Source organism: Eubalaena glacialis, chromosome 2 (assembly GCF_028564815.1).
Source record: "Eubalaena glacialis isolate mEubGla1 chromosome 2, mEubGla1.1.hap2.+ XY, whole genome shotgun sequence".
Taxonomy (NCBI): domain Eukaryota; kingdom Metazoa; phylum Chordata; class Mammalia; order Artiodactyla; family Balaenidae; genus Eubalaena; species Eubalaena glacialis.
The window spans coordinates 82,800,007-82,819,874 of NC_083717.1; the positions used below are offsets into that span (position 1 = coordinate 82,800,007).

General features: G+C 37.5%; 1 protein-coding gene across 1 annotated transcript in view; it reads left to right on the forward strand.

Annotated features, from left to right (window-relative positions):
• The window catches only part of MYO5A (myosin VA), a 196,046-nt gene that overhangs the window by 71,195 nt on the left and 104,983 nt on the right, over positions 1 to 19,868 (forward strand). The window contains exons 2-5 of the mRNA XM_061180310.1: positions 312 to 422; positions 3,597 to 3,768; positions 5,791 to 5,935; positions 18,583 to 18,739. Of these exons, the coding sequence (XP_061036293.1) occupies positions 312 to 422; positions 3,597 to 3,768; positions 5,791 to 5,935; positions 18,583 to 18,739 (585 nt within the window). The remainder of the gene's footprint in view (positions 1 to 311; positions 423 to 3,596; positions 3,769 to 5,790; positions 5,936 to 18,582; positions 18,740 to 19,868) is intronic.

Genomic DNA, 19,868 nt, shown 5'->3' on the forward strand with positions numbered 1-19,868 from the left:
CAGTTTTATTGAGATATAATTGAAATAGTGTACTGTATGAGTTTAAGTTGTATGGCATAATGATTTGAATTACATATATTGTGAAATTATTACCACAATACAGAGCATGCTTTTTTATAATGTGGGCATGATGGTACTACTGAGGCCAAAATACGTTTCATCTACTAATTTAAAAGTTAAATTTCATATTGACCAAATTTTATTTTGTTCATAAACTGTTTAATTATAAATAAATCCATGATATGTTTTTTATATCATTATAAAGTAATTGATTTGCTGGTTTAAAATTTTTTTTTCTTTTTGTCTTCTAGTTTGCCAGGGTTTGGATACCTGATCCCGAGGAAGTTTGGAAGTCAGCAGAGTTGCTCAAAGATTATAAGCCAGGAGATAAAGTCCTCCTGCTTCACCTTGAGGATGGAAAGGTAAGAATTTTGCTTTTATTTGTTGTTATTGGCATAAAGTAAAGGAAATTCAAAAGTGTAAATTTGCTGTGACATACTTAACTTCACGTGGAAGTTAAATTTTGAATTAATATAATATTTTCACTTACTTAATTGATAAAAATAGCAAAATGGCAAACTCAATTTTCTATCCCAATGGCTTAGTGAAAATAGCAGGTACTTTTAAAAATCCATTATTTTGATTTATGAATTTATTATGACCTAGTTTAGATTCACATCTAATCCTCCCAAAGATATTCCTGTTTATCTGTATTTTGTTTAGGATACTATTTAAATTATTCACATTAACTAAGAAAGCAACATTTAAGGAGCCAGTTTGAGATATGATATTTGCTGGAACTAGATATTTGAAAAATATTTACTTAGAAGCTGTTATATAAAATACTTTGCTAGTGGCCAGAAACACTTAAAACCAGTTGTATCTCTTTCCCATCTGCATTCACTACATGAGTGGACTCTTAGTTTTACCCTTTTTAATCTCTCCACTGCATTGGACAGGGCATGTCACACCTTTTTCTTAAAAACCTTTGTGACGTTAATTTGCTCTAAACAAGTTATAATCTAGCCAGGAAAATACAGGATATAAAAAGTAGTTCAACACAGCAATATTAAGATGTCAAAAGATAAGCTTATGATTAACTGCCAAGTGAATAATGCTGTCCTGACCGTTAATATATATTGAGCACTTACTATGTACAGGCATAGTTCTAAGTGCTTTATATGCTGTAACTCACTTAATCCTCATAACAGTCCTGTGAGGTTGGGCTATTATCATTACCACTTTATGGATGAAGAACCTGAGGCTCAGAGAGTTTGGGACTTGCTCAGGGTTATACCCGCATTAAGGGATGAAGATGGGACTTAAAGCCAGGAGATTGCCTTTCTGGTCTGTGCTCATTACCACTCTGCTGTACTGTAAAGACAGTGAGGACTTTAGGATCCCAATAGAGGGAAATATCACTGTGGGCTGCTTCAAGGAAGGCTTCAAAGAGAAGGAAGAATTCTGACTAGATAGAATTTGGATTAACAAAGAGAAGGGAGTAGACTTTGTGAGGATTGGAATATATTTTGGAGATAGTGAATATCACAAGTTGACTGGAGCAGAGATTTAGAAAGGTGTGTGTTCTAATTCAAGGCTTGTGTGTAAAGGTACCTGCTATATACCATGTTAAGAGGTGGCAAAAGATATGCTCTCTGACAATAATGTCAGGTAAGAGAAGCACATATACTTATGAATAGTGTGACACATGATATAATAAATGTAAACAAGAAACAATAATAGAACAGAGTGGGTAGTGGCCAGAGGGGCTGGTGAAGGTTAAGGGTCAGAGAGGCATTGTCTAAAGAATGAGCAGACAAGGAGGAGTGCATTTCAGGGATCTAGAAAAGCACGGGCAAAGGCAGGGAGGCTTGTACAGTGATGTGTGTTTGGGGAACTGCACAAGTTCCATGTTGTTGGGATGTGAAGTGAGGGTACAGGACTGGCAAGAGGATGGAGGTGGGAACCAGATCACAGAGGGCCTGATGTTCATGCTGAAACTCTTGGACTTCAACTGGTACGCTATGGGGAGTGATGGTAGTGTTTTTAAACAGAAGAAGGGTGCCAGGTTTGTGTTTTAGAAAGGACTCAGTGGTGGCAGTATGGAGGATGAATTTTAGGAGAGCAAAACAGAGACAAGGAGATTATTCAGAAAGAAGGCAGGGAAGAATTAGGCCAGATTAGGAGGGCCTTGACTGCCAGCTAAGGAATTAATTTATTCAACATTCATTGATCATCCACTCTGTGAGACACAACGTTAGGTACCTTAGGATATATTTTCTTCTTTTTTTTTTGGCCGTGCATGTGGGATCTTAGTTCCCCAACCAGGGATAGAACCCACGCCCCCTGCAGTGGAAGGGCAGAGTCTTAACCACTGGACCACCAGGGGAGTCCCGATATTTTCTTATGTTAATTCTCACAGAAATCCTGTGGGTTCACAGGTGGTATTATAACCATTTTCCAAATAAGGAAGCCAAGACTCAGAGACATTAAGCAGTCTACCTGAGATCACACAGCCAGAAGTGGCTTTTTTGTATGGCAGGAGCCAATGCAAGGACCAGTCTGCTTTGGAAAAGTTTTATTATTATACCCTAATAAACAGGCAGAGAGAGGTCGAGGGGCAGATTGTAAAAATTTCCTCCCCATTTTGCAGAGTCATTCCAACCTGATTTGAACATTTGACCTCTATATATCTCTTTAGTATTAACAAAAGTATTAACAAAAGTCTTTTTACAAAATCAGCTTGTCCCTCTCTGCAATTATATTGCCATTTTTTTTTCCTTTTCATGTGTCATGTGTTGTTTGTCCTTAATACATAGTTGAGTGACAATCTCCATGCTTGGCTTTGCCATAAAGCCATATTCCCTTGGCTTTAAAGTGAGTAGTACTTCTTAATTTGGGGGCCCAAGCACCTCATTAAAAGTTGAATAAAAACTATGGACTGTGTTTTTAAAAAAATACACATATATGTATATATTTACACATACATGCATACACACAAAGTGTTAACACCTAATTTTAGGGGATTCTTGGACCTCTCAGGGTTCAGGAGTTCCCAAGTACTTAGCACATACCAGCCATTGTCTCACTTAATTTTTACCACACCCCTATGAACTATTTCCATTATGCCCATTTTACAAATGAAAGATTTAGGTTAAATAACATACCCAAGACCAAAAAAGGAGTAAGTACCAGTTTTAGGATTTGAACCTGGGTTGATCTGGCTCTAGAGCCAAGCTCTTACCACTCTCTTAAGCTGTCACTTATAATAGGTGAAGAGGAAAAAGAAAAAAGCTTGTTTAACTAAAGATTAAAAACTCTGGTCTAGTAACTAGGTAAAAAATATTCTAGGCTTTGACTTTTCAAAGTGTATTATCAAAAATTGTTAATATGAGTTAATACATCTAGTGAAAACAAAGACTCTCCTTATTTTTTTTGCCATTTCCACCAGTTTCTGTGGTTTTGGAAGGTGCCAGGAAAAGAATGCATTTAATAGCTGAGAAGCAAATCAGGAATAGGAAATAAGCAAAATGTATGTGCCTGTTTTGGGTTTATTGTCATTATTTATCCAGATGCTATATCTTGTGCATTTTCAGGATTTAGAATATCGTCTAGATCCAAAGACGGAGGAACTGCCTCACTTAAGAAACCCTGACATACTTGTGGGTGAAAATGACCTCACAGCCCTCAGCTATCTTCACGAGCCTGCTGTACTCCACAATCTCAGAGTCCGCTTTATTGATTCCAAACTTATTTATACATATTGTGGTGAGTGTGCGTTGCTGTCTGAGTGAACTGTGAATTCTTTTCTCTAATGGACATGGCCATGGAAATATTGTGCATGGGGACAATTCTTATTTTCTCCCTTGTCCCCAGCTCTTTTCTCTCTACTGACTTCTTATCCTTCTTTCACTAATCATTCTCTGCTGAGACCCAGGTCTGGGATTTCCATTCATTTCCTTCTAAGTCTCTTTGCTTGGTGTACCCAACTCAGCGCTCAGCATGTCTTCATTACGCTCCTGTTTTGAAAAGGAACAGGTATCTTTTCTTCTTAAAAGAATTTATACCTTTTATATCCTTGATATTTGCTCTTTTTCTTCCCTACCTATTAACTGAATATTTCTTTTTCTCAATTTTCATTTTTCTTCAATTTATTTTTTTCTTGCACATATGCTACCTTCTCAGTGAAGCCTTTCCTGTCTGCCCTATCTTTTCTTCTCCTAGGTGTCTATCTTCCTTCTCTGTTTAATTTTCCCCCCTTTTCCTTACTACTGTCTAACCTATGATATATATTTTTCTTATTTTATTGTCTGAATTTCCCTCTAGAATATAAGGTTCATGAGGGCAAAATTTTTCCTTTTGTTAAAGAAATTTTTATTGAAATATAATTGATGTACAATGTTATATAACTTACAGGTGTACAGTACAGTGATACACTTTTTGTTTTGTTTTGTTTTGTTTTGGCTGTGTTGGGTCTTTGTTGCTGCACATGAGCTTTCTCCAGTTGCGGCGAACAGGGGCTACTCTTTGTTGTGGTGTGCGGGCTTCTCATTGTCGTGGCTTCTCTTGTTGCAGAACACGGACTCGAGGCACGAGGGCTTCAGTAGTTGTGGCCCATGGGCTCAGTTGTTGTGGCTCACAGGCTCTAGAGCACAGGCTCAGTAGTTGTGGTGCACGGGCTTAGTTGCTCCATGGCATGTGGGATCCTCCCGGGCCACGGATTGAACCCGTGTCCCCTGCATTCGCAGGCGGATTCTTAACCACTGCGCCACCAGGGAAGTCCCCACAATTTTTAAAGGTTATACTCCATTTAGATTTGTCTTTTTGTTTGTTTACTGTTGTAAATATAGCCCTTAGAAATTACTTGAAAGCTAGTTGTAGTCAAATAAATATTTGTTGAATGAATGACTTTATGAAGTTAATATATACTTGCTGTAAAATTTAAGGAAATACCAAAAAAAGTATAAAAAATGAAAAAGAATTACATGTAATTCATCACTGAAAAATAACCAGTATTGTGTTGTTTTATATCCTGTGTGTATATGTGAGAGAGTATAAATAGATATAAAATTGGAATCAGTCTATATATAGTTTTGTGTCATGTTTTCCTATGACACTTAATATTTTTTATAAACATGATTTGTGGTGGTAGCTTAATAGTCTGTTAAATGGATATAATAATACGTATTAAACCACTCTCCCTTTTTAAAAAAAATTTTATTGAAGTATAGTTGATTCACAATGATGTGTTTAGTTTTTGCTATACAGCAAAGTGACTCAGTTGTACGTATATATATATTTTTTCATCCTTTTCCATTAAGGTTTATCACAGGATATTGAATATAGTTCCCTGTGCTATACATAAACCACTCTCCCTTTATTATATACTTTGTTTCCACTTTTCACTGTTATGAATAACATTATGATAAACATCTTTATTTAAAAAAAAAAACCTTTACGTGAATCTATGATTATTTCATTTGGATAAATTTCTAGAGGTGGAATTTTTGGTTTAAATATTATAAAAATATTTAAAGTCCTTTCAACATTGCCACAGTTTTTATTATTTTAAATCACCTGGTCTAGTTTGTAAATGGTGTTTTAGTTAGGACTAGGTATAATGGGTTCAGAGGCAAAGGCTGTGATATATTTTGACCCTTAACAATTTGTTAGTTCAATATTAACTGAAATTGAATTTGTATTAACTATGATTCTCACTTTACCAAGTTTGATATGCCCATGAGGATATTATTGACTTCTTCTTTTGCTTTTTTTTACCTTTCTCTCCAGGTATAGTCCTAGTAGCTATAAATCCTTATGAACAGCTGCCTATTTATGGAGAAGATATTATTAATGCATATAGTGGTCAGAACATGGGTGATATGGATCCACATATCTTTGCAGTAGCTGAAGAAGCTTACAAGCAAATGGCCAGGTTGGTGGAAGCTCTATTTATTATTTCACGACTTTTATTAGATGTGATAATTTCTTCTTTGCTGAGTCACAGATATTTTAAAATACAGTGAATAACAACTAGTAAATTATTAAATAAACAGCCTTGATTGATTTGTCTCAGATGGCCTGCATTTTTTTTTTTTGGCCGTGCCGTTCGGCATGTGGGATCTTAGTTCCCTGACCAGGGATCTAACCCACGTCCCCTGCAGTGGAAGTGTGGAGTCTTAACCACTGGACTGCCAGGGAAGTCCCTGGCCTGCATTATTATTAAAATAACCTAACATTTGTAAAAGGACATATAGTTTTTAAAAACTCCCTTTGGAATCTCATTGTAATTCTGTGACCATGCAAGGACAGATGTTATGTTTTACAGCTGAGTGGATCAAGGTTTGTAGGTATTAAGTGACTTGCCCAATGTCATTCAGCTAGTGAGTGGCAGACCAGAACTAAAAGGCCTAAGTGCTCAAAGAAATCTGTCTGTATCTGGTAGAATTAAATCTCAAGGAAAGTGTGAATTTTAAAGTTAGCAGATGCTGGGGCATCAGTGATCCTGAACAGCATCAGGGAAATGTCTTTGATGTTAATTGGGGAACCCTATTATTTTGAGAGTGGAGAATGGGAGAAAAAAAGCTGTTTTCAAGACTAAATTATCTCTTGATAATATAATGTAATGCAAAACTATGAATGCATAGAAGAATAGTCTGGCAGGTGAGAAATGGTATCCTAGTGTTGTTTTAATTTACCTTTCTCTAAGTAGGAAAGACTTTGCACATCTTTACACACATACACACGCACATACCTATATGTATATTTAATATGTATATTAAAAACCATAAGTTCACACTGATACCTCCAAATCCAGTTCAACACCACAATTTTTATTCTTGATTTCTTTTTCCTTCTTTTAACTTTTTTCTTTGATCTTGAAAACCCTGGCTCTCATTATCCATAATATATTTACTTGTTTGCTCAATCCTGGAATACTCTTTGTATCAGAAATGCTAACCCATACCCCTGTGAAAAGCAAATTTACCACTCAAGTACATTTGTGTCCAATTCATTTTATCTTTAGCTTTACGTAATATAAAGTGCCAATTTCCAAAGTTACTTAGGTTGGTTCCTTTCTTCCCCACCACTTTATTAATTTATTCAACCACTCTCCCATATATGATCACTTAGATTGTTTTCAACATTTTGTAATTGCAAACAGTGCTACAGTAAATAACCTTGTGCATTATACATTTTTGTATTTGTATTTATTTATTGCTCTTCTGAATTGCTTTTAATGAACCTATGGCAGCAAAATATACAATGTGACCCAGATACACAGTGGAGCAAAGGCCTAGATAATGAGATGGTTTTGTCCACATCTTGGGGAAAAGGGTGATATGTATGTCTTTATGAACACTATTTAAAAAATATAAACTCCGCACAACATTCTCCAGGAGCTAGAGCCCAAGAGAACCCACGGGGGGTCCATCATCCATTGGGACATCAGAGGCAATCTCAGGGGTGGGGACGGTGGTGGGGGGAGGAGGTAGGGAGTTTCTTCAGAGCCGGAAGAGGCTGCAGCAGTCTCCTTCTCTGCTGGGAATGTCGGGCAATGGCAAGCAGCAACGAGGGAACACAGTGGGTAGCAGCAGTGTTGGGCAGCTCTTCAATAACTTGATCACAAATATTTGGTACAGCCCAGTTGGTGATATTGCCAGGGGGCCAGAGAGGTGGAGGGAGACTTCTTGTCCGCAGGGGTAGAGAGTGCACCTCTCTGCTTGAAGAGGGACATGAGGGGTGATGGGGAGCAAAGGGAGATGGAGCAGGGGACTCTCACGTTCTTGGCGACCTCAACTGGACCACAACCACAGCGCCATGATTAGGTTAAACCCAACCACTTTCAGGAGGGGGGTGCAGAACCTGATCACTGATAAGCTTTGGAAGTTTAGGTTCATGTCTGTTTCAGAGCTTTTCTCTACCAACTTGGCATCACAGGAATTCTTGAGCTGGGGTAGAAGGTCTGGTTGAACGTGTCTTCACATCCAAAATTGGTGCTTTTGCTCCAAGCCGGGACCCAGTTGCTCTTGGAACCTGTGGCCCCCATGTCTAGCACAGTGCTGTTTGAGCTGAACATCATGGCCTGGTGACTTGCAACACAATGGTTTGAAAATCAAAATCGGTGTATAAGCAGATGGAGGTGTTGCTGTATTTGGGGCCTCTCAGCTAGTACACAGCGGGGTTGGGGTTCTGGATATTTGGCTTCACAGTGTACACGGTCTTGTCCCCAAAGGCTAATTTGCCTGCATTGGGTTGCACAGTGTTCAATACTATTGCAGTAACCTTGACTGGCCTTTAAGAAGACAGGTTGGAGGTGGAGCACATTTTTGTATTTTTAGAGGTGTAGCTTCAGGTAAGTTGCTAAAAGTGGTGTTGGTAGGTCAAAAGGTAGGTGTAAATATACTGCCAAATTCCCTCTGGTAGAGTTGTTCTGGTTTTCATTCCTGCCAAAAATGTTCAAGAGTGCCTATTTCCCCATAGCTTTATCAACAGAATGTATAATCTTTGTTTTTAGTTCTTGCCATTTTAATGGTATCTCAATGTTGTTTTCATTTGCATTTCTTTAAATATGAGTAAGTTCAAACATCTTTTCATATGTTTAAGAGCAGTTCACTTTTCTTCTGCTTGTTTCTTTGTTTATGGGCTGAATTGTCCATTCATGTCTTTTTCCACTTTTGTTGTGTTTTTGTTTCTTTGATCCTCAATTTCAAGAGTTAAAAAAATATATATATATTAGGTATATTAGCCCTTAACCTGTGTTATATATTGCAAATACTTCCCCCCAGTTTGATTTTGTTTATGGTCATTTTCTATACAAATGTATTAGTCTTTTTTTTTTTTATTGCTGTGGATTTTGAGTCATTGCTAGAAAACCTTTCCCTACACCAAGGTAAAAGAGAATTTAATCTTTTCTTCTAGTCCTTGTATTGTTTTATAATTTACCTTTGGATCACTGATCCCATTGAAGTTTATACTTTTGAATTATGAGAGATATGGATCTAAATTTATCTTTTTTTCTAAATGGCTACCCAGTTATCTTAGCATCACTTATTAAGAAGCCCATCGTTGCCCCAGTTATTCGAGATGCCACCTAAAATTCATCATATCCTAAATTTTCTTATGTTCTTAGGTCAATTTCTTGGCTCTGTTCTTTCTACTTTCTTTATTCATGTCCCAGTACCACACTGCTTTGATTATAGTGGCTTTATAGTATGTCTTAGTGTCTGATACCATTAAACCCCCTCATAGTTTGTCTTTTTTTTTTAATTTATTTTTTTAAATTAATTGATTGATTTATTTTTGGCTGTGTTGGGTCTTCGTTTCTGTGCGAGGGCTTTCTCTAGTTGCAGCAAGCGGGGGCCACTCTTCATCGTGGTGCGCTGGCCTCTCACTGTCGCGGCCTCTCTTGTTGCGGAGCACAGGCTCCAGACGCGCAGGCTCAGTAGTTGTGGCTCACGGGCCCAGTTGCTCTGCAGCATGTGGGATCCTCCCAGACCAGGGCTCGAACCCGTGTCCCCTGCATTAGCAGGCAGACTCTCAACCACTGCGCCACCAGGGAAGCCCCCAATAGTTTGTCTTTTTCATTATTTTCCTGGCTATCCTTAGATGTTTGTTTTTACATACATAAGTTGATGACATTGTCCAACTCCATAAAGAAGCTGTCTTTTGAGTAATAACATAAAGGAAAGGAGAAAGCAAGCTGTTCAGATATCTGGGGGAAGAATATTCCAGACAAAGAGATTAGCAATTGCAGGGACCATACAAAGCCTTGAGGACTATTATAGCAAATTTGACTTTTTCTCTAAGTGCGGGTTTTGAGCAGAGGAATGGCATGATCTGGCAACTGTGTTAAAAATTGATGATAGATACCAAAAATGTATATCCTGAATCTAATCATGAGGAAACTCAGAAAAACTGAAAATGATGTGCATACTACAAAATAACTCTATATACTCTTCAAAATTAGCAAGGTCAAAAAAGTCAAAGAAAGACTGAGGAACTATTCCTGATTAAAGGAGATAGAGGAAACATGTCAATTAAATGCGGTGAATATTTGGAATTGAATCCTTGATGATGAGGGAGAGAAGGTAACTTTGTAGGGGGCATTGCTGGATGATTGATAAAATTGGAATATAGACTGTGGATTAAATAATACTATTATATCAACATTACATTTTCTGATTTTGATCACGGTCAGTATGAAAGAGCAATGTCATTGTTCTTAGGAAATATACTCTAAAATACGTAGGAGTCATCATGTCTATAACTTATTCTCAAATGTTTCAGAAAATATCAGAATAAGAGAAACAGAGACATTTATGAAACCAATGAGCAAAACCTAAACAATTGAATCTGAATAAAGCATATACAGGAGTTCATTTTACTATTTTTGCAATTTTCTGTAAGTTTGAAATCATATCAAAAGTAAAGTTAGGAAAAAAAAAAAAACCAAACCAAAGGACAGAATGTAATGGCGACAATGGTCGAATCCACGAGACTAGTTAGGAGGATTTTGCATTGATCCAAGCAAGAGCTAATAATCTAATTAAGGAGAATATAATTGGAGATGATAAGAAGTGGATGGATTCTGGATAAATTTTTAAGGTAGAATGTACCAAGGCTTGCTCATGTGGGGGTATGCGAGAAAAAGAGAAGTCAGGGATGGCAGCAAAGTATTTGATCTGAGCACCTAAAAGGCTGGAGTTGCTGTTTACTGAGATGGAGAGATTGCAGGCAGAGCAGGTTGTGCATGTGGGGTGGGAGGGCGGGAGGAGGAAGGGGGTGGAGTTCTGTTTTAGATCTTTAAGGTTGAAATGGCATTTTCAACATCTATCCTCAAAGCAGAGCTGACACGAGTGATTCTTCCCCAGTAGATACATGTCGAGTTACAGTAGCATAATCAGGATCCTTGACTCATGACTTCTTTCTGAAGATGCCCCTTACAGAGAAAAGCGCCCCTTCATAGACTAGCCTCTTAATTTTAACAGTCCCATTGGCTTACAGAGGAGAAAAACTCAGTGGGCTGCTGTATCTGTTTGTCTTCTTATATTTTTGTTTCACCATTTTTGCCTCACATTCTTGCCAGTCTTTTCTCATGCTGAAACTCATTGCTCTCTGATAACTAAATCACAACATTATTTTCCTTAAAACATCAGGGTGTTTTTTTTTTCTTTTTGTTTCCTTAAAACCAAGTAATATTGATTGCTTTGATTTGGTATTTTTTTCCTCCCTTGTTAATGGTAGAGCAAATAAATTTTATCGATTAAGTTTCATTTATGAGTTTTCTTGAAATAAGGGAGTTATATTCATAACCTTAGTGTAATGGAAAAGATATCTATACTAGTCACAGCTCCATCAATAAATAACTATATAAGCTTAAATCTTCTGGTCTCCCAGGGCCTCAGTTTTATCACCTATAAAATAGAACACTTGTACTAGATGGTCTAGCTTTACATTTAAGGCATTCTGTTGTACACACTTGTTACCTTTCAGTTTCATGGGCACGAATGCATAAGTCTTTTACTGTTTCTAGTGGAGGGCAGACTATGGTAAGGAGCTTGTAGCAAAGCAGAAGGAGCACAGTATAGACTTTTCCTCTGGAAACTAAGAGATGTGGAGTGTAACAACCCAACTCTACTCTAACCTTGGATAAGCCATCTGACCTCTCTGTGTTATTGTTTCCCCCAGTGAAGAAAAGATAATATTTATCATGCTTACTTCAGAGGTGAAAATTACATTAGATGATAAACATAAAAAGCACTTTGAAAAACACTGTTTAAATATAAGCTGTTACTGTCATCACGGTCTTCATCATCATGGAGTCTCACGTCTGCATTCTCTTTCTGTTCATTTTAGCCTCTCATTGGGTTTTATTCTTCCTGACTCTGTTGCTAGACCTTTCCTTAGGGTGGCCCCTTCTTGCGTTTGTTTAGGCAGACTCTGAATGCTTCACTCTTCTAAGGTTCATTGGCCAAGTGGATGCTGGCTGTTATAGATTATAAAATCTCTCCTGTTACCAATTGTGACTCACCTGCCATGTGGTACCAAGTATTCCTACTTAGGCAAATAGACACGCTGCCTGATAAGGAATTTTATGTATGATATATAAAGGTGAATTAACTTCTGTTAGTTAGCAGCTACCATGTTTAGAGGTATACTATGTGTCAAGCATGATATCAGGCATGTTACCTCTAATCTTCATTACACCTCTGGGAGCAGACATCATCACCCCTGCTTTACAAATGAGGAGACTGAGGAAAGTAACTTTCAGACTATCATGCTAATAAATAGTATCTGGGGGCTGAGATATGAATCAAGCTCTGAGGCTACAGAGCCTTTCTTCTTTGTTGTTTGATTTTCTTACTTCCAACTATATGACCCTATTCTAACAAAATATTATCACAATATTAATCTATTCCCTCAGATTAACTAACATTGCATACTTTTATTTCTGTACCTTTTATTCAGCCTAGAATATCCTTCTCCATGCTCCGTTATCTGCCTGGTTTCTATTTATTCTTCATGATCCCATTCAAGTTTTACTTTGAGACCACCTCAGTTCCTGATAAATGATTCCTCTTCAGAATTCTTAACTATATGAATTTGGGACTTACTGAGAACTATATACCCAATAAGTTTGTAGTAGGAATAAAATACTGTAAGTATATGAGTCTATAAAAGTTACAAACAAATAAAATTGGCTATTTCTGAGAGAAAGACAAATACCATATGATATCACTTATATGTGGAATCTAAAATATGACACAAATGAACTTATCTATGAAACAGAAACAGAATCATAGACATAGAGAACAGACTGGTGGTTGCCAAGGGAGAGGAGGTTGGGGGAGGGAGTGAGTGGGAGGTTGAGGTTAGCAGCTGTAAGCTTTTATATATAGGATAGATAAACAACAGGGTCCTACTGTATAGCACAGGACACTATATTCAATACCCTATGATAAACCATAATGGAAAAGAATATTAAAAAAAGAATATAACTGGAAAAAAATTGGCTATTTCTGTTATGGAATCTTTATATTAATTTCGTAGGCTCTATACTGATGGAACAGAAAAGTCAGATTGACATGAGAAGATCTGATAGTCATGTGACAGACTTCTCAGCAGGAATTTGGTGTATCTCCAGGAAATGCTTATTTTCATTTCCTGAATAATCTCTCTGCCTCTCTAGCACAGCTTTCATCAGTGTGCCAGCACAGTCTTATGGTAAATATTTATACTTAAAAACTAATACTACATATTGTCTTGTGAACTCATTGTCTAGTATCCACTTTAGAGTGTAAATCTTTTCTTCTTGGGATTGATCAAGAGGAGAAATCTTGGAGTAACAGAGCTGAGCAGCTTGAGGTTTGACAAGTGATAAAAATGTAGAAAAACTTAGCACCTCTCTAACAAGAGAAATAAGGATTAGAGTCTCAAGTGAAAGCCACATCACAGTAAATACACAATGTTGGAAGAAAGCATTATATTACACTAACTTAATAATTTTTCTTTTTAGCAAGGGATCAGATAAAGGAGAAGCAATTAGATTGAATGCCTGCAAGAAAATAAAACTCTAGATTTTGTTTCATGAGAACATGTTCACTTATAAGCTAAAAATTAGACCTAGGTGCTTGTACACTTAACCAAGGTACATGGCAACACCCAGTGGATGGTTATGAGAGAGTCAACATTGAGTTGTGTGGATATAGTAAAATGGGTCCTGCATGAGTCAGGTCTGAGGCTGGCATTACTTAGTTTCCTCATTAACGACCTGGATGTGAATGGAAAGTATGCTCATTAAGTTTGCAGAGGACAAGAGGATGGTCTTGGAAAATATGAGCACCATAACCTAGAGAGATTACATTTTTAAAGGGTAAAGTTCAGAAGGAAAATGTATAAAATAATATACCTGATACGAAATGAATCTTACTAGATATAATCTAAGGAAAGGCTGGACAAACCAAATAGATATATAGATAGAAGGAAAATAGACTCAAGTGTAACATCTCTCTCTTTCATCAACCCAGAGTGGATAGTCTATCCTTGAATAATTTATTTCCTGGGGTTTCAGGTACCTCTCCATAGTTTAATTCCTATTGCCTTTTCCCCATACAACCTAGTTTTCTCCTAATTATCGTATAAGAGTCAATTCAGGCATCACCTTCTCTAGAAAGCATTTCCTGACAGCTCTTCCTCACATCTTCCCCTAGTTCTATACCCCTTCTCCATGCTTTCATAATATCCTGGATAGACCTCTTTTCTTGTAATTACTCCACTGTATTTAAACTGTACTTTTCAGTCTCTCTCAATAGGCTATGACCCTAGAGTCTTTTATCTTCATAAAGTGTTTGGCACATTGTGGCTACTCATTACATGTTTGTTGCATGAATGAATGAAGCAGTATTTTTAGGTAGTGGCTTTTCGTTCACATTATAGCCTCTGGAAGCAACATTGACTGAAACAGGCCACAAGAGTTCACCTCTACTGCGGGGCACCCAGTACCCAGGCTATTTAGGATCATTGCAGGGGCCCTTGAGAGGACTGGCCAAGCCAGAAATCATAAATTTTCAGTTCCTGCATCCTTAGGATGCTCCAGATTGATCTTTCCTTGATGAAGAGTGGTGAATCTCTGTTCCTTAACTTGGTTTTATCAGGTCCTTGAAGTGATATCTACATCCCAAAAGTAAAAGAAGGTTCTTATAAGGACGAGAAACCTGAAGGATTGTGAATAGTGGCTGACCAGCTAATCAAAATTTCGAAGAATAATAAATTATTATTTACATAGATGTAACAATCTAAAGCTTACAGCTCAAATAAATAGAGTAGGGCAGACTCTGATATTCACCTTAAAACCATAAAATTTTTTATCCCTGGTGTTTTTGTCTATTTTCTCCGCATCTCTATTAAACTTTTCTTGTTTTTCCCTTTGCATGTCTTTATTATGTATTACCCTTCTCCCTTCTGTGTCTCTAGTTGGCTCCCCACTTCTACCTGTCTCTGCTCTTGTCTCTTTTTGGCATTCCTTCCTGTGGCCACATATAACTGAAAAACGTTTTAAAGACTACTGTACATACTTTATAAAGATTTCTGTTTCCTGTTCTTAATTTAAAAGCAGAGGGATGGAATTTACATTTTTTCTCTTTGTAGCCCTTTATTGATTTTGGCCATCTCAGATTCAGGGGTCCTATGGAGAAGAAATGTTTGCCCATTTCAAGTACAGCCCTTCAAGCCCATCTGAGCATCTGTAAGCCTGTCCTATTCCAATTGTACTTGAGTTTACCTGGCTTAGACTGCAGGCTATGGCCCATCCAACATCTGAAAAATCAACTCCGGAGTTAGTTTAACTTTTGAGTTATAGTACTTTAGAATTGAGAAAGACTTTAGATGCTATTTAATCTTAAAAATGAGGGAAACTGTGACCCAGAGAGGGCATGCAATTGCTCAAAGTCATGAAATTGGTAAATGACAGATCGAAGACCAGAGCCCGATTCAGAGAAATTTATGTAATGGAAAAGTCGTACTTATTTATATATTGGAATGCTCTACTAGGCTTCGAGAAGAAGGGAAGCCTCTGCCAAAATCAGGGAAATGTAATAAATAATAAAGTCCCTTAAAAATTGTTGGTCATGTGGATCCAGGATCGTAAATCCTGGAAGAGAAAATGTATCTGGTATGTGCTTGACATCAATGTGTATATGTGTGTATTTGTACACATCTGTGTGATTCATTTGAATAATCCTCAGCCTTATCTCCTTTAACAGTTCTCTTCTTCCCCATGGTATAGGAAAGGGCTACTACATAGTGAATGCTTCGTTTTTTTTGACGTAACATTTTGTCATAAAGACTTGAAATAGTATTTCAAAGGCAGTACAGTTTAGGATAGCAGTTCCTACTAATAATTCCTTTTCGTCAGACTAGTGGAAGCCTCTTCACCTTGTTTATTATTGGAAGGAATGCTGGGAGAATTTTGTCAAGGTAGCTATCACACAGGGTGTAGTGACAGAACTGATCATGCAGGAATTAGGAAGAGATCATTTTTCTAGTTATATTTTGGAAGGGAATCCAAAGACTGCTGATACTGTCCTTGATTAATGTATCAAAGACATCAATTCTGAGAACATTAAAATATTCTAAATGACGAGAAAAAAGGGACATTGGCTCCACAATGAAAACTGTTTGGGTTTTTCTGTTGTTTTTGAGTGATTTATCTTGAAATCAGGCATGTATGAACAGAGGCAGTGGGAATATCCAGTTGAGTCTAGAAGTTCAAATAAAAAGGGAATGAGATAGTATGAGGTTCAAGGATGTTTTATAAAAATGAGGATTGCATGCAAGCTTTTACTGTAAGTATTAAACATTCCTTGTGTCACCTAGGTCCTCCTGATTTTCCCGGCAGTATGGGAGTCAGAGCATCCGAACAGGCTGCTTACAGGTGCTGGTAGTGTGATGTGAATGTACTTAATCAGGCCTGAGTTGGGTACTCCCATTGTATTTTTCAAAGTTTGTAAAATAATACAGTGACCACCCTTTCTCAACGAAAAAACAACCTTTACCATAGAAAAATCTTTCTACTTTGGAAACTTATTGCAGATACTTTTGATTCTATCACTTTGGTGTCTCTTAAACCCATCTGCCTCTCTCAGTCATGGCCACCACAGTCTTTGTTCAGACTTTCATACCTTTTCATCTGGACCCCTGCCACCCATATCCACATTGTTGCCAGAGCGTTTTTACTAATTAGATTGTTTATTTTCTGTTTAAAACCCTGCCGTAGCACTCCATGACCTTTAGGTAAACTTCAGATTCCTTAACATCTCATGTAAGATCTTTATGATCCATTTCTCGTTAACCTCTGCAACCTTATCTGTCATTACTTCATGTTCTAGCCAAATTAAATTATCTGATGTTTCCTAATTTCTCATGCATCTGAGCCTTCATTTATGTTATCTCCTTTCCCTGGAATGTTTCCTTCCTAACTTCCTTTTCCCTTGCTTGCTTTCTCTTACTCATCTTTCTAGACTTTGCTGAGGTATCATCTCCAGGGTGCCTTCCCTGATCACCTCTTCCTCCTCTCAATACCCCGTCCCATGTATTATAATCTTTAATTATTAGTTTGTCTTTCCTCTCAGACCCTCAACCACTTGAGGATGCAGATCATGGCTTTTTAAACTTGTATCCCTAGTATTTAGCACAATGTTTGGCACGTAGTAGGTGTTTGCTAAATATTTGTTGGATAAATAAATTTCTTTTAAAAGAGAAAAAGATCATCTTCTATAGTGAAATAACCTCGTAATCTTGTGGCCTAAAAACCTTTGAACTCACCTTGTCTCTCCATAAATTAAGGGCAAAAATGATACTACCTTTATGTACTTGTTCAGTTAATTTGATGGATTGAAGCTGACTGCTGGTTTCATCTTAGGAAGTGGAAGTTTCCTGCTTCTTTCCCAGTAGAAATCGTAGCCAAAGCAGATTTATTCCTAGGCTAGGTTGGTTATTAAAGTTTTATTTACATATAATCAATACACATTTACTGAGCACGTGATGTGTCAGACTCTGGACTAGTTGCTGGATATTAACGATATGGTGACATAGATCCTCATCCTCAAAGAAATGATAGTCTTATGAGCAAGTTCCTCACCTAGAGTTTTGAGTCATTGTATGAATGAATTAAAGATGTAATAGTAGGTAGTCTTTGTTTTTTTAATTAATTAATTAATTTGTTTAGCTGCGTTGGGTCTTCGTTGCTGCACGCAGGCTTTCTCTAGTTGCAGCGAGCGGGGGCTACTCTTCGATGCGCGGGCTTCTCACTGCGGTGGCTTCTCTTGTTGCAGGGCACGGGCTCTAGGCTCACGGGCTTCAGTAGTTGTGGCTCGTGGGCTCAGTAGTTGTGGTTCACAGGCTCTAGAGTGCAGGCTCAGTAGTTGTGGTGCATGGGCTTTGTTGCTCCGCGGCATGTGGGATCTTCCCGGACCAGGGCTTGAACCCGTGTCCCCTGCATTGGCAGGCGGATTCTTAACCACTGCGCCACCAAGGAAGTCCAGTTGGTAGTCTTTGAGTTCTAATGTATTTGAATGAATCAGCCAACAAATGAGCCATTTCTTCTCTGGTAATGAGGGTACTTTAGTAAGAGCTGGAGTTTGTGGGAGACACTGCGGACAGTTAGCTAGTAGATAATTTTTTTTTCAATTAAGTAGTATTTTCTTCTAAATTTGTTTGCTGTAACTCCTGTCTCTTCTAAAGGTGGTTGACAACAGTACTATAATAGACCAAAATAATTCTCTAGGAATAAAGTGTGTTTGAGATATGTACACACAAAAAATTCAGAGACTATTACAGATTCATCCTTAGATGTGATGCTCTCTAATTTAATGCCTGATATCTCTTCTCCCTCTCTGTTCATTGTTAGTTTATAAGTAGTTGTTTTTATTAGGAAATGTCATTCTTAGGTTCCTTCCCACATTTTTGCATGTGTGAACCAGCAGGAACTCACCATGGCTCATTGATGAGAATACAGAGAAAATAATGTTAATCACATTCAAAAGTGGGCAGCACTGTCAGTTACTCTTCTTTGTTTTACAGAGATGAACGAAATCAGTCCATCATTGTAAGTGGAGAGTCTGGAGCAGGAAAAACAGTTTCAGCTAAGTATGCCATGCGGTACTTTGCAACTGTAAGTGGTTCCGCCAGTGAAGCCAATGTTGAGGAAAAGGTGTTGGCATCCAACCCCATCATGGAGGTAAGGGCAGAGGCAGCCATGGCCTTCTTACTATATTCTCTCATTAAGAAACAGGCTCAAAAAATTGATTGATAACAGCACATGTCAGAAAGTCTAGGATCTCTCAACCAGTAATAGTAGGAAAATACTTTTCCGGATGTTAGTGAGAGATCTAGGAAAAGTAAAAATTCAGTAAGGTAGACATTTTGAGTAAAGTCTAGCTATAGAGGAATCTACTTTATTCCATAAACCTGCATTTTTAACCTACCATTGGATCGTTGCCTCCAAGTAGCTGGCAATGGCACTTCATTTCCTAAAGTTTCTTTTCTCCCAGTTAATTGACTTGTATCTATTGCTCCTTATACTGGAAGTATAAATTACTCCTTTTCCCACAATCCTGAGCTTATTTAAGCTCTTTCTAAAATACAGGATTCACTATGCTCAAGCATGAATGAGTTTCATTATTCCTTTGCCCGCATTTCGTTTTCTGTACTTAGTCCAACCTGTTTAGCTATAAGTTTTTACATTTTTCCAGATATGAACTATAAACTGAAATCATAATCTTGAAAGCATTTTTCTGCTTGTTTCTGTCAAGCATATCACACAGTTTTAGTTTAGAAAAAGAAATTCAATAATATAAACTCTTGGAAAAGGAAGATCTATGAAAGGATATCCTTTCAAAAGTGGACTACGTATACAAAGTAGACATGCTTATGCCAAAGAAAACAGACCTTTTTGTGTGAGAATTTGAGTGTTTTAGGATTTGTAATTAGAGAATTATTTGTGTATTAATATGATTTTAGGAAAGGTACTTTTTTGTAAGTATTCCCATTAAATGGAGAAAATAAGTTTCAATAAATGGAGAGAAATTACTTTGGACATGCAGAAACAAACCTTTCGTAATAAAAATCCAAGTCAGCATTCTTTATTCCTGTTTTTTTCCTTTGTCAAGCCTTACATGTCACCCAAACACAGATGGCGTTTAGAACTGGCTTGGTGCACCTGTGGTGCAAGTGGTTTTCGCACTGATCAGTCCAGAGGTAATTGTGCCTGGTGTGCAGTGCTGTGTGTGACACTTCAGAATAGTATGCTGTGACCCCTTGCCCACAGGGCTGCCCTCTAGTGCAGCATGACTTCTGTTCTTGGGATT